Here is a 14,739-nt window from a genome sequence, read left to right as displayed (position 1 = left end):
CATCACGTCATTATTTTCGGCATTTTCTGTGGTGATTCTCATGGTTTTTTGGGATCTGCAGACTGTAGGTAATATGTTATCTGCTTTGATTAATTTGATATCTATCATAATGTTATTTGTCTTGCCAAATGTTATCTGTTTTTAATGAAATGTTATATGTTTGAAGTTTCAAAACAGATAACATATCATAACAGATTTGAAACAGATATTATATCTGCAGATTCATATATGATTTCAGAAAGGAAAAAAAAGAGTTCGAAAAAGCAATAAAACCTCATAGGTGATGCGCTTTGGTCCGTAGAGTTGATTGGGGGCGTTGACCAGATTTACCGGATCTAACTCTTTTTCAAACAATAGTTGTGATTTCACTAAGCATTTTTGACGACTCAAGTGATAATCGACTGTGAGTAATGGATGGGATTTGATCGGGTTAATCTAGAGCTTCATTTTGATAGTTGGCTCGTCCAAAACGATGGACGAACGACCAACTTCTGATATGGTGGAGCAAGGAAGGAGGAGGAAAAAAAAAGAAGGAAGAAGGAGGGAGGGTAAACACTCCTGGCAGGTTATGTCATTTTTTTCTAAAGTTTTTTTAAAGTTGTCCTTATTTGAATATAATTTTTAGTTTTTGTTTTTATGGATAAAAACCCTTTTATTGAATTCATTTTGATTCATGAAATTTTTATCTTAAAAAAACCTTAATAAATGGGTTCAATTTACTATGCCTTAAAATAATGTCGCAATTGGGCTAGTATACACCTATCAAGACAAATCTAGTTTGGCTAATTTGTGTGGGACCATGTGGTAGTGGGTGCCACCTACTTTGGTTAGTTTATTACTTAATTCTTATGTAAACTAGTCTTTCTAGTTTCTTCTGGTTAGGTTGAAAATGCAACTCTTATGATTACTACTTTTTCATTTTATTTATTAGTACTTGAAAGTTTTTTCAATACAGGATGGCGATGTTGAAACTCGACACATATACCAGATATCTCACACATAAGTGTCATCTAAGTCATTCGTGGTTCTCATTAGTACTTGAAGTGTGGGTTAAAAGTTAGCCCACGCATCAGTGGATGAGGCCTTATACTTTACTGGGCCTGGCCCAATTCTTGAAGCCCAAGGTTCCGAAGCCCGTCATTTCAACTTAAACGCGCTGTAACGGCTAGCCCTCACTTTTTAAGTTTTAATTGGAAAAGCGAGCGAGAGAGATCAAATTCTCAGACCAAAAACCCTAATCAGAAAATTTAGGGATCAAAATCTTAATTCTTGTAATGGTTATTGGTTAGGGCGTCTTGCTCTATTGAAGAAATCGTTGAAGCGTAGTTGATCTAGTGCTTTATCTGTTGCTAGATTTCCTTATTATTCTGTTGTAATTCTAGAGTTGCTTACTCCAGGTTTTGAATGGATCTCCCTCAAGAACTCGACGACTACATGAAAGAATCGATCGAACACGCCTTGGGTCTTCCTGTATCTGCACAAACTCTTCAGTTAAAGCTTCAAGCATCCGAGGAAGCCCAACGCCGACTCCGCGAGCAGTACATTCGACTCGCTTCGAAATTGAACGAAAAGGACGAAATCATCGATCGCGCTAGGGTTTGTAGTCTACAAATATATTCCTACCTATTTGTAAATAATAATGTGGATTAACATGAATTTGTGTATTTTTATGCTATCTTTTTGTCCGTTCGTTATGATACGGCTCTATGTGCTGATTATTAGGCGGAGTCGAGTATGAATGCACAAGCGTTGAAGAAATTTGTTGATGAGAACCAGAAATTGGCAGCAGAGTGTGCAAATCTGTTGAATCAGTGTAAAAGATGGGAGAGGGAGTGTTCACTTTATGACCGTGATAGAGAGGCATTGATGGATTTTGGGAATGAGGCTGATGAGAGGGCAAAAGAGTCGGAGGTCAGGGTCCAGGAGATGGAGGAGAAATTGGGGAGGTTAGTTGAGGAATTGCAGCTGTACAAGCATGGGTATGAGAAGCGTGGCCTGGTAATTTCTTGTTTCGCTTTTCATGACTGATTTGTAAGGTTCTCAGTTAATTGAATTGGTGGGACGTGTTATTTTTAAAATAGCAATGGGTTATTGTTGTGGTCTAGATGGCAGTTATATCAATATATCGAATAAGGATTCAAAGGTTTGCCTCTGAAAAATAGCTGTCTTGTGTTTTTCCCGTCCTATTCTTGTGTGCACAACAGCTGTATTTTGCTATTGCAATACTTAGGAAAAATTAGAATTTCTGTGGTCATGGAATTGAAGAAGCATACCATGTCTGTAAATTTATGTCTGAATAGTATGTTTTATACTTTTATTACCATATCAAGCTATTTCTAGAGAATCAGGGTGTAATGCCTTCGCATGAACACCAGGGCTCACATGAAGATGGTGTGGGGGTTGAATAACTTACTATCAAGTGTATGTGGTGGTTGTTTAACAGATGGTTTCAAATTATAGTCTTTATTGATAATCTTATTTGCGATTTCTGGGGATTAAAAGTTGAAACTTTGTGTGGTGGAGTTAGTGAGATACACGCAGGTGGCGGTTGTGGCCACATCAGAAAATGAAAAATCATCTGGTGCACGAGGCTCCAGTAGTGGTATCGGAGGTTAGAAATTATAGATGTACACAGCCTTATATGTGTATTGCATGGAGGCTGTTTTTTTGTAGTTTAACTCACAGGTAAATACTATGGCTTGAAATGTATTTGATCTCGTTTAAGGCAGCTGTTTACTCAACACGAAAGTGTACTATTGCTTCATTTCTTTAAGAATGATACATCCTTTTATCTGGGTCTATGGTCGGTGAACTTGGTAAGGACATTTGATTCTGTTAAAAAAACAGTGAGATTTAATTTCAGATCCATTCAATTTCTGTAGTCAGTATTTCTTTTCAACTCATTAGTTGTTCTATTCACCATAAATATGTTTTTCTGTTAAATGTTTGTGCTGATTATTTGATAATGAATTGGGCATACCTTGTGTTAAACAAATGGTTTATAGAAGCTAACAAATGTATATCTCCCATCATCCTAAAGGTCGATTCTGCTGCCGAGACCATGGATATTGAGGAGACTTTACTCGAGTCAGTCTTATCAACATTTATCAATAAAAAAGAAGTTGCATCTGGACATGCTTTCCTCGAGGGGAATAGTGAACATGGGCCATGTCAGACATTGCTCAAAATGTGGAATAGGTGAGGGTTTCAATTATTTATACTTCTATTGGTATACCATTGTTTTGTGGTTTTGCTTAGTGGTGACAGCATTGTCTGGCATAATTTTCAAATTTTAGTAGGACAAAAAATTGGGATTCTCTTTGCAATTCAGTCACAGTTCTCTTTTCCCTAATCCTTTTATGAGGTAGATTGAGGCCATCAACTCAAAAGGTTATATCATTGGTTGCTGAATTCAAGACTCTTGAGAAAGATAAGGAACATCTCAGAATCAATCTCAGTAGAGCTGAAGAGGAGGTGAGAATATTTATAGAATCCGTATCATTGGTTGTTGAATGTCAGATTGCATTGTTCATTGTAAAATATTGTTATGTAGGCCAAACTGCTTTTTGAAGAAAACAACATCTTGGATGAGGAAAACAAAAGGTTGTTGAGGCACCACCACAGGGAGCAGAATGTTCATGGTTCTGGTGGAAAACGCAGCTGCAGTGCTTCAGCCAAGGTTAGGAAACAGAATATGAATAATTTATCACTCCTTCATTGTGTGTTTGTGTGTGTAAGTGTACCTGCATGTGTACATCTAGACTATCTCATTAAGAGATGCTCCATAGATTTTAATGAGACCTGCTTGTCATGTAAGCATGGTTGTACTATTTTACTGCATGTTGAAATTTGTTGGCATCCTTGCAGACAAACAAGCGAAAATCAAGTCCAAAGATGAGTAGCCCAGTTGAGAAGAAGATTGATTTTGATGATATGGACTCAATCCGATATCCTTTGTCACCCTTAAGGTGCAACTCCCCGGAATCTAGAATGCATAAGAAGTGACTACAAATCCTTATGCGTCATGCTAATTTCTTCCCTTACCACCTGGTAATTCTTTATGTTGGAAGGTTTCCCTAAAGAAAGAATAGCTTTTCTTGAACCAGATAAAAAAAAAAGGACAAGGAAAATGGTGAGGATTGTTTTTCTTGAGCTCTCTTGAATTGAGAGTCTTTTACTTTTCTGTTTCTTTAATCCTTGTCGTTTTTAATGGTAGTCTGGGACTCTGATGCATAATAATTTGAGAAGAAGGCACCATCTTAGAGGATCATAATGAAGTTATTATGATCTTCTAGGGCAACATGGTACATACCTTGTAAAACTGCTGCTGAACCCTGAGATAAGCTCATCCTTTTCAATGTGGTATATTTTATCTGTAGAATTCTTGTTAATATCCTAAATAACTTGCTGCTAATAGTGGTTGTTCTTAGAGTTTTACTTCTCAGTAGTTTCATTGCCACCTTCAATGGATGTTGTAGTGCTATGTCATAAAAAAATTTTACTCTCAAATAAGATTTGAGAGAATCTGTTGTTCTCTCTTTGTCTTGGGGGGTTTTTGCTGAGTAAACCTGGAGTCGTTTTTGTAGAGTAGAGGCTGCAGAGCTAGCTAGGGATTAGGTGCCCATGCCTGATTGAGAGTGATAGCTAGGCCCATAATTGAGAGTGATAGCTAGGCCTATATTTGGGAGAGACTGGCTGGACGACTAACGAAGACAACTAAGCATTTGCTGGCAATAGAGACCAAAAGTTGAGATGTTTATGTAACAAAGCCACTCATTACTTTTGGCAGCTTCTGTTTTTTTTTTTAAGGTAAGTCTCCATGTTCGAACATAAAAATCACCTGGTTGAAAAGATTCAATTCACTGGCCATGAATAATATCCATTGTCTAGGTTTGAATATGAGCAAGAATGAAGGGATTTCATTTATTATGCTTAGAAAAAAATTCTAGAAAAGCAAGGGGAATACTACGAAGATGAAAGAGAGAGCTCGCTCTTTCTCTGTTCACAATCACATCCACATTAATTCCCAAATTTAATGTAACTTGTATGTTGTACTAAGCAAACAAGAATTCTTAAACTTAGGTATTGTGGGGTCTTTGGGCTATAGGATATGGGCCGGTTTACATAATCACCAAATAAGACCGTGACTAAAGATGTCGCATAATTCAATCGAGTGATTTATAAATAAAGCTAAACTCTTCATGTATAACTCAGTGAAGTGATTTATAAGTAAAGCTAAATTCCTCTTATATTATAGACGAGGTTTCTAGACCAACGTACCATTGATGACATATTATGAAGAACAAATCCATATGAAAATGCGCAAGACCAAGACCAAGTTGACTCTGTGGATAACGAAATGCACAAGAACCAAGTGCACAGTATGTTAAATTAAAAACTTATAATATCACGTCGTATGGTCATGTCTCAATTGAGTGGTTAGTAAGAAAAGCTCACCCTTTTTACAAGCCAATAAGACATTTTCCTAATCCAGGTTACTTAAACTTTGACCCAATCAATTGGGCTTCAATCTGTAATAGTTGGACTAAGAAGGAATAAACATGTGCAGACTTAATATATCCACGAGAATCAAATAATCCAACCAGTTCTCAAAGCGAATAATATAATATTATTGACACGTAAGGTGTGTGGATTTCTGATACTGTACGCCAACAATCCTCGTGAAATTGCAGCAGTGCGCAGGTGCCTCTCAATAGCACACACTCACAATCAACAACCATTACCCTCCCACAAACCATATCAATTTTACTTATATGAGACATAGTAGTACATAATATCCACTTTCTTTAGAGCTACTACTCGTGAGTGCTCACACCCAGCCTGTCACCCAAAACCCACGGAACACCACAAACTTCCTTTAACCAAGTCCTACTTTTCCATAAAGGACAGGTGTGAGAGATTCCTCAGTCACTCCCTTTTGCCACCTTTCCCTCACCCACTACCAAAATAAAGGTAAACAAAAGTTAAATTAACAAATAACAATTATAAGGGCACGTTTGGATGACCAAGACCAAGACTCATAAATAATAAAGGGAAAAGTGAGAGTATATGGTTCATTGGTTCTCGTATTCCTCTCACTCTCTCTGTCTGTGGCAAAAGCACATGGGGTGTCCCTTAACATAAGGCACCATCATAACAGCTGTTTCCATGTGACATCTTTTTTTACTCCCATAAATAATTCACAAAACTCTAAACTGTACTATTTTAAAAACGACCTCGTTTGATGTTTTTGATTCACCGGAAATAGAAAATATAAATAATGGGAATAGCATAATTAAATTAAACAGATACACAGAAGAAGAAATCATGCCATAAAAGAATCCATAATCAGCAGTAAACAATAATTAACAATAAATTAGACTAGGCAATCCAATCTCAACCGTCCATCACCGTCTCTGAAAATAGAAACCAACAGAAACAAAAATAAAATAAAAATTCCTACTAAAAATAAAATAGATCTACATCAATAAAGCCGCTACGAAAGCGATTCCAGCAACAGATCCAGCGATTGCGACTCTATTCAAGCTACCACCGTTTCCAGGAGCAGAGCCAGGGGCCGTGGGAGAAGTGGAAGGAGCAGAGCCAGGGGCCGCGGGAGAAGTGGAAGGAGCAGAGCCAGGGGCCGCGGGAGGAGGCGGTGGTGAAGCCGTCGGAGCTTCCGAAGGAGGAGTCGCAGTGGATGGGGCAGGACTAGAAGAAGGAGTCGCCGTAGAAGGAGTTGGAGCTAGAGTCGGGGTTGGAGGCGTTGCAGGAGGCTTGGAAACAGGCGCAGGAGTAGCCGCTGGAGGCGAACTCTTCGGCGCAGGGGTCGGGGAGGCTCCGGGAGCCTGAGCAAAGGTGGAGCCAGCCACGAGAGCGAAGAGCATGAAAGTCACCAAGGTCGAGTACGCCATTATCGGTCGCTGAAATCTCTCCTACACAAATCACAATGGGTTTGCAGTGAGAAGACAGAGAGCCAGAGACTGATGAGAGAGACGGATTGGAGCTCTGTATTTATATGGAGGAGTGGGTTCAGTCGGTTTTAGAACAACTTTATGAGAAATCCCGGTTTGGTCCTTGACTGTGCTTAAAATAAACAAGTGCCTCGTAGCTGTACACGTAGTATGATCTGGCAATTCCCCCAATTGGGACCGTTGATCTCGGCATTCTCCTTTAAAAACGCGTCGATCATAAGCGTCGTATGGTGGGTTCCATGAATACGAGAGTTGTCAATTAATTATGAACAAAAATTCCTAGTAACCGTTATGATTTGCACGTTGTGGGTTCATTTTTTTTTATTTTATTACAAATTTTTTGAAATTGGCTTGGAAACAGAAGATTTAATTAATAGGACTATATTTTATGTTGTTAATTTCAATATGTAATGTCTTACTAAAATTTAGGTGAGAGGATTAAATTCTTTTTCTCAAATCTAGAGTGATCAATTGATCTGGTATAACCATATGGATTTAGTTAGTTATTTAGGTACTAATAATTTTCTCACTTTTAAGAGGTCATCGGTTCAAGTGGGAGAGACGATATTATTTTTTGAAATAGAATAGAATACAAATGTATCTTATTTGGGGCGTATGTACGTATATACGTCGACAATCCGTATTTTACATTCAAATAAGTCAACAAAATGTAGTATACGTACATGAGACTACTAATTGCATTATGATGATTTCAACCAATAATGTTGTTAATCCATAACACACGTTTTGACAAAGTCCACTACTAATACACGTTTTTCGGTGTCCTTTTTATCTTTGCAAATGGTTCTTTAAATGGTCAAACTTGGTTTGATTAACACACAAACAAATTACTATAGTTTTTCTAACCACCACTTATGTCAACATTTAGTGACTAAAAAGTATGATCAAATGCCGCGTCAATCGAGAATGGGAAGTAATATGATTGATAAGGTTGTCTGTCTAGGACTTTGAAATTCAGAGTTCCATTCTCATCAGGGATTGAGATTTAGATAGTTTTCATCCGTTGTGATGACCGTCATGCCCTTCAAACATAACTTAATGTGTCTGTGATCTATGAGTGTTTTAAAAAAAAATGCCGCGTCAGTCGGAATTAAGGTTGGATTTTAAGGATTTTTTGGCTGTGGGAAAAGGATATGCATGGTTGTCATTAGCTATCCATACCATACTACTAGGACGTCACAGTGTGACTCATCTGTCTATTCCGGTTATGAGGTGTCATGTTGTTGCAATACACCTGTCCTTCACATAAAAAAAAAAAAAGAAAGAATTCCCGAATATTGCACTTTATCCACCTCCAGAATACGCTTATCAAAGTCACCAATCTTAAGAACAAAGGAATGCAGTTATTTTGTTTACTTACAATAATCTTACGCATCACAGTGTTTTTTCTCTTAATCATTTAAATATTAAGATAGATACATACGATTTTATATGAATTATATGAAACTCATGATTTTCACATGAATTATGTGCGTTCATTTCAATATTTGAGATATATTGGACAAAAAATACTGGAATCCTTATAGTGTGTTTGTATCGAGTGATTTGAGGGGAGGAAAGAGAATAGAATGTATAATACTTTTCTCTCTCTCTTATTTAGAAAGATAAAAAAAGAAAGGAAATGAATTGTTATTTCTACATCATAAAATAAAAGAAAGTAAAATAAATTTATTTTTATGTTAAAAAATTATGTATAACGATAAAATAGATTTTTCACTTATTGATTTAACTATACTTTTCATTCCTTCCAAATGACCCCATCATGAAAAGGAAGTGTTTTGGCAAATATTTGAGCAAATTTTCCTCCCAATCCTCCTCAAATCCGTTCTTTTATTTTTTTAAACTATCAAAACAATAAAATTGAAAAGAAATCTCATTTCTCAAAATCACTCAATAAGTCAATCGAAACAGACTCTTAGTATTTTCAAATTAATTAGGAGCAATATTTGCTCCAAGTCCCTTCATCTAAGTATCTTACATGACCTTACGGAGAACATAGGGGTTCGTTATTGGGCTCTGAATGGGCCCAGTATACGCCTTATTCTGACCCAACCCAACTTAAAATGGAGGATCTCTATCCGTCCGGGACCTCCCCTCCTCGCTCTTTTTCTCGTATATCCTCCGATTGGTTCTGCCATTGCCGGCGACTACATGGCGGCCCTTGATGGAGGAGAGGGATTCTTCATCTCTTCTGTTTAACCTGCTCAAGATTTGAGATTTGAACACTCGAGTATCGTCTAGCATGTGCTTGGCTAGTCAATGTGAAATTGTTTTGTTCGATATGGTGCATTTGATCTTGACCGGTACCGAAGCCATAACTCCTTCTTGAGAGTCCTAATGGGTAATTTGCTTCGATGCTCTTATTATTCACTAATATGCCTTTATGATGTGATTTTGTACCTGTATTCCGCATCATATAAGTTGTTCATGGATGTTGGCTTGAAATGCATCAGGAAAAAATATTGATCGGACTTGAGCAAAGTTTGAGAGGAAGGTTCATGGTGATTGAGGAAGGGAGGGTTCGGGAGGATGATTACTTCCATTGACTATGTATATTTATGGCCAAAAAAATTGCTGGCAGTTGAACTTGAACATATTGTTTTACATATTAATACGCCTTTTGAATCAAAAGAAGTAGTTGAAGTGCCATGGAACTTCCCAACCATTTTCCTTTCTCTGATAAGAAAATGTAGGAGAACAGAACCTCGAATGGAGTACCGGATGGTCAGACACGTTGAAGCTGAAGAGAATATGAGACCCAAAAGCTAGAAATATGGTTATGGGAAATAAACAATCTATTCTTTTGGATTTTTTTCTTGTACTTGGGTCAATATTATTGCAGAGAAAGATTAAGCATATTAACTAGATACCTGAAAATCACTGATCACCAGCTTCCTTGTTCATGCTAGAATACATTATTCACTCGATTTCCTTAAAACTATAATATTAAACACATGCTGAACATGGCAATGACTCGACTTCAAGATTTTAGATCCATCTACATGAGAGAATATTACTCAGAATGTCCGACTCTCAAAAGATTGAGTTGGGCATGGGGGATTAGGAACTTCAACAAAATCCTCAAGCATTTGCATGACCATCTTCATCGTAGGCCTTCTTGAAGGTTCCTCTTGAATGCACCAGATGGCAATCATCACCCACTTGTACACCCTTCTGACATCACTCATGGCAACTTCGTCATTATCGACCAAAACATCTGATTTTCCTGCCACGTAGCATTCGTAAGCCCAGTCTGCTAGTATTGCTTTCTCTTCTTCCTCCTGCTCCAGCTCCATCACCACACTTCTTCTGCAACATATGATCTCTAGTAGCAAGATACCAAAGCTGTAAACATCAACCTTAACTGTTATTGGCACATTCTTGAACCATTCAGCAGCTACATAACCTCTTGTTCCTCTGATTAGGGTACGAGTTCGACTTTGATTGGAGAGCAGCATTTTTGCCAATCCAAAGTCAGATATTCTTGCTGTGAAGCATTCATCTAGAAGTATGTTTTGGGGCTTGATGTCACAATGGATGATAGGCACATCACACTCTTCATGTAAGTACACAAGGCCTCTTGCAATCCCCAAAGCAATCTGCACCCTTGCATTCCAATCAGGTTTTGGAATGGAAAAGAGGAAATTTGCCAAAGTGCCGTTGGGCATGAACTCGTATATCAGTATTCGATGAGACCCTTCATTACAGAATCCTAGCAATCGGACAAGATTTTTGTGATGGGTTTTACTAATCGCACGCATTTCTGTCTGGAATTCGCTTTCCCTTTCTTTATCCAACTTGTCCAATTTCTTGACAGCAATAAGATTTTCTGAACCGTTTTTCAGAACACCTTTATACACAATGCCAAAGGTTCCCCTTCCGAGCTCTTCCGTGAACCCATTTGTTACTTCTTCGAGCTCCTTGTACGTAAAGAGTCGCAAAGTTGTCTCAACAATGCTCGAATCTCCAACATGATTGATCACCACTTCTCTTTCATGTCTCTTGAAGAAGATCACACCAATTGCAACTACTGACAAGATGTTAAAAAGGATGGAGCCTCCTAGAGGAAGTTCTTTAACTAGAAATGATCTCTCTTTCTTATTGCCAGGCTTGTCGGAAGAACCTGAAGGCGTATCTCCCTTTCTTGTTTTGATGAGGACCCTTGAAAAAATAGATTCTGGTGATCTCCCATTGGAGAGAGGCAATCGTTTCTTCCAACAGATTCTACCATTGTAGATGGCAACTGCACAAGAGCAATCATGCAAACAAGACGTTTCACATTGTGTTTGGTTATATGGTTCCAGCCTTTCATAATCACCCAGTGGCCAGTTTACGTCATCAACCGGTGTCATCTCATACAGCTCTTCAGGGTCTCTTGATCCATCTTCTTCTCCGCAACCTACTGAAAACGTTGGTTTGCAGCCAGAAAATCTATTATTTGGATCAATGAAATTATAACCAGGTGGGCAGTGACAAGCAGGCTTTGAATTTTGAATTGAGCAGTAACTATTGTAGCCACAAGCACCACTGCCAAGATAACTATATATAGCATCACATATGTCCTCAGGAAGGGATCGCAGCGGCGACCAGATCTGGGTGGAACTGGAATTTTTTGGATGAACATATTGTGTGAAAACACCATCAAAGTCTAATGTTGCTCGATGGTAGTAATCTACAGTCAAATTAATACTACTCCATGAAGGAAGTTGGGAAATCTCTCCATTATTCTTTACTATGTAAATATCTGCGGATTTGTTGAAGATCAACTGATAACCAGTCTGAGCAGGATCTGTACTAGTTTCGCTGCTGTAATAAGAATCGTAGCGAGACTCAGACGGCCACGCTATAGGATTGAGCTCAAGAGTTCCATTAGAGAAACGGAGCTGAAACCTTCCCCTGGAGTAGTTGGTTTCACTTAGCCTTGAAAACAACATGTTTCCCAAATCCAATATCTGGGTTGGCAAAATGGTATCTGTGAGATTCTTAAAACTTTCCCAGACATAATCATTATTGTTACCTGCAAGAACAAAGTTTCCTGTGTCCAACATCGATGCTGAAGATACAGTTGTATTTGCAGGTTTTGTGTCCCACTTCGTTTGGCCTTGGGGATCTCTCAAGACAAGGCCAGAGTCGGTGAGTTCGACCGTTGATCCCGCTGGCACAGGGTTGTCTCCGTTTGCTTGCCAAACAATAGTTCTGTCAGGAATCTTGTTGAACCATATGGCGAGCAAGAAAAGGTTTGTGTTGTTGAGCTGGCGAAAGCCGAAAGAAAAATCTCCTGATGGGGAAGGCCATTGGGATTTTTCATCGGCAGCTGCAGTCAGTGATGAGCTCAATGTTATGTTTGCCATGGAGATACTGGGTGCCAGGGAAATGAAGAGGAAGAGAAGAAGCGTGGCTGAATAAGCCATTGGAATAACCATGTTAGGACTGCAGCTTGGCATGCAACAGGTGGGGAAATTTATTCAATTTCATCAAAGGAGGAGTCGTTTACTTATCTATCTACACAAGTCCTATTATGGCGGCAGAGCTAGAGTTGCCTGGAATGCAACTTCTTTTACTGTTCATTCATCCAGACTTTTTAACCTTTTTGTTGAGATTCTTTGCTACAGCAGTTTCACTTTTTTTTTCCTCCTTAGAAAATGGACTAGAATAGTCTCCTGGAATGAAGTTTCAAATTGTGATAAGTACGGAATTAACCCCTATATTTTATCTTTTGGATAAAAAAAGCCCTTAATCTTTTTTTTTTTATCAATAAAGTCATTGCACTTACAAAAGTGATCCAAGTTAGCTATTCCGTTAAAAATGTTGATTTGGCAATTAAATGCAATTTTTCTTTTAATTTTTCATTTCCTACATGTCGTTGTCTCCCCGGACGCGAATCGCTACTTCATCGTAGGCTGGGATATCGTCGCCTAAGGAGTATTGCAAGTCCCCTGCTTCTTGCTCTCCTAGCCTCCACTAGGCTTGACTTCTCCGTTTTCACTGCAAATTCAAACCCATATATGAATTCCAACAAAAGCTGTTGCCTTTGTTGCAAATTCTACCATATGTGCTTTGATTGGTCTTGGGATAACATGAAAGCTTTTACTTTCTTCGGAGATGAAAAAATTATACTTAACTGTCACATGTCCACATGTACACATCACACTAGAGATGAAAAAATAAAAACAAATTACAATTAACTACCACATAAGCATTTTTAACGGAAGTGTGACAGAATAGCTAATTTGTATCACTTTTGTAAGTGCAAGCGCTTTATTGATAAAAAAAGATTACGGACTTTTTTTATCCAAAAGTCAAAGTTACATGGGCTAATTCTGTACTTACCCCTTCCAAATTCAATGACCATTTTTGAAGGTTTGCAAGGAAGGATGAACTATTTTATTAAAGAATTTTGCCGCATATTGTTTTGTGTTTTTTTCTATCAAATTTATTTTTCTGCATTGGATGAGATTTATAAACTCCGAGAATTCTAGAGTTCCATCATTCAGGGAGAAAATAGATTATTCTTCATTTGACGATGACTTGGAGCATCTCTAAATGCTAGTAATAACAAAATTAATTAATCAAAACACTAATTTAATTACTATTATTATTAAAAGAAAGAAAACCAATTTTACAAAGTTGTGGGGAGGAGGCGCCGCCTCCTTCTCTCCCAACCTCCCCCACCCCTTCCTTCTTCCCTCCTCTCCTCTCTCCTCTTCTCCTCCTCTCCCAACTTCTCCCCACTTCCCTCCTCCTCCTCTTTTCCTCTCTTTCCCTCCAGCCCATCTCTTCTTCTTCTTCTCCTCCTATGGGTTAGATTTGCCCTTTCTCCACCTAGATCTGTTTAATTTTGTTATTTTTTAATATTTTTGTATTTGAATAAGGATTTTCCTGGGTTTCTCTGCTCCAGATTTTGATATCCTTCATTTGTCGTGGATTTTCGATCATCGATGTTTTCGGTGTGCTCCGGCGACATATATTTAGATTTTTAGTGATGATATTTTCAGATCTGAAGGAATTTGACCTATCTAGTTGTAGGGGAAGTTAAGATCCTTATTGTAGATCCAAGTTGCAATCTGTGTGTGTTTTTTTTGTTTAGTTTTTGTTACTCGACATAGACTGGTGGAGTCGGACTCAATTGGCAATTGTTCGGTGGTACAGTGTCATCCAACAATGTCTGGTGATATCCATTTTAGTATTTGTGTTTTCTTAATTTGTTCTTGTTTTTTTAGTCCTCTAGGTTGTATTCCATTTTTATGGTGAGTCTGAGTGCCTACGAGTCTCATTTATCTAATGTATTGGATAACTTAATACAATCAGGTCTATGACATTTCCAAAAAAAAAATACTGTTATTATTACAATACTATAATATCTCATTTGACTTCTCAATATAATCACATACTCCAGTCCAAATAACCAAATGAATAATCATTTCTCAAAATTCTATTGTCTTCGTATATGAAAACCCAAAATTCATCAAATATCTTTGATCAACCCTATTTTGCACCTCTACTTTTTCTCTCCTATAGGATCAGATTTTGAAAGTTTGATTTTGTGGTTTGGAAGAATATTAATATTACAAATCTAACAATATATTTTTGTTTGAAATAAAAAAAAATTTGTTGCAATCGAAAATCAAATATTTGGAACTGATAAAACCTAGTGAGACAACCTTACCATTAGGTTAAGAGTAGCCTTAAATTTAATTCCATCAAAGTAGTGGGAAAGGTCCAAGTTACTTTATGGGATAAGTAC

At 37.8% G+C, this 14,739-nt stretch overlaps 3 protein-coding genes across 3 annotated transcripts; 1 reads left to right on the top strand and 2 right to left on the bottom strand.

Annotated features, from left to right (window-relative positions):
- The first annotated feature begins 1,185 nt into the window (after positions 1-1,185).
- On the top strand, positions 1,186-4,431 carry LOC120011391. Its single transcript, XM_038862498.1, has 6 exons — positions 1,186-1,596; positions 1,723-1,998; positions 3,041-3,198; positions 3,369-3,474; positions 3,554-3,679; positions 3,868-4,431. The coding sequence occupies exons 1-6, from the start codon at positions 1,405-1,407 to the stop codon at positions 4,003-4,005; spliced, it is 996 nt and encodes a 331-aa protein (XP_038718426.1). The 5' UTR covers positions 1,186-1,404; the 3' UTR covers positions 4,006-4,431.
- A 1,847-nt stretch (positions 4,432-6,278) lies between these two features.
- Positions 6,279-7,002, bottom strand: LOC120010601 (classical arabinogalactan protein 5-like). The gene has a single exon (XM_038861379.1). The coding sequence runs from the start codon at positions 6,912-6,914 to the stop codon at positions 6,480-6,482; it is 435 nt and encodes a 144-aa protein (XP_038717307.1). The 5' UTR covers positions 6,915-7,002; the 3' UTR covers positions 6,279-6,479.
- A 2,745-nt stretch (positions 7,003-9,747) lies between these two features.
- LOC120010420 (G-type lectin S-receptor-like serine/threonine-protein kinase LECRK3) lies at positions 9,748-12,535 on the bottom strand. Its single transcript, XM_038861217.1, has one exon. It carries the CDS (start codon positions 12,437-12,439, stop codon positions 10,013-10,015), a length of 2,427 nt encoding a protein of 808 aa, XP_038717145.1. The 5' UTR covers positions 12,440-12,535; the 3' UTR covers positions 9,748-10,012.
- Positions 12,536-14,739: the final 2,204 nt, after the last annotated feature.

Source organism: Tripterygium wilfordii, chromosome 12, assembly GCF_013401445.1.
Source record: "Tripterygium wilfordii isolate XIE 37 chromosome 12, ASM1340144v1, whole genome shotgun sequence".
Classification (NCBI taxonomy): Eukaryota; Viridiplantae; Streptophyta; class Magnoliopsida; order Celastrales; family Celastraceae; genus Tripterygium; species Tripterygium wilfordii.
This window is presented reverse-complemented; position numbering and strand designations above follow the sequence as displayed.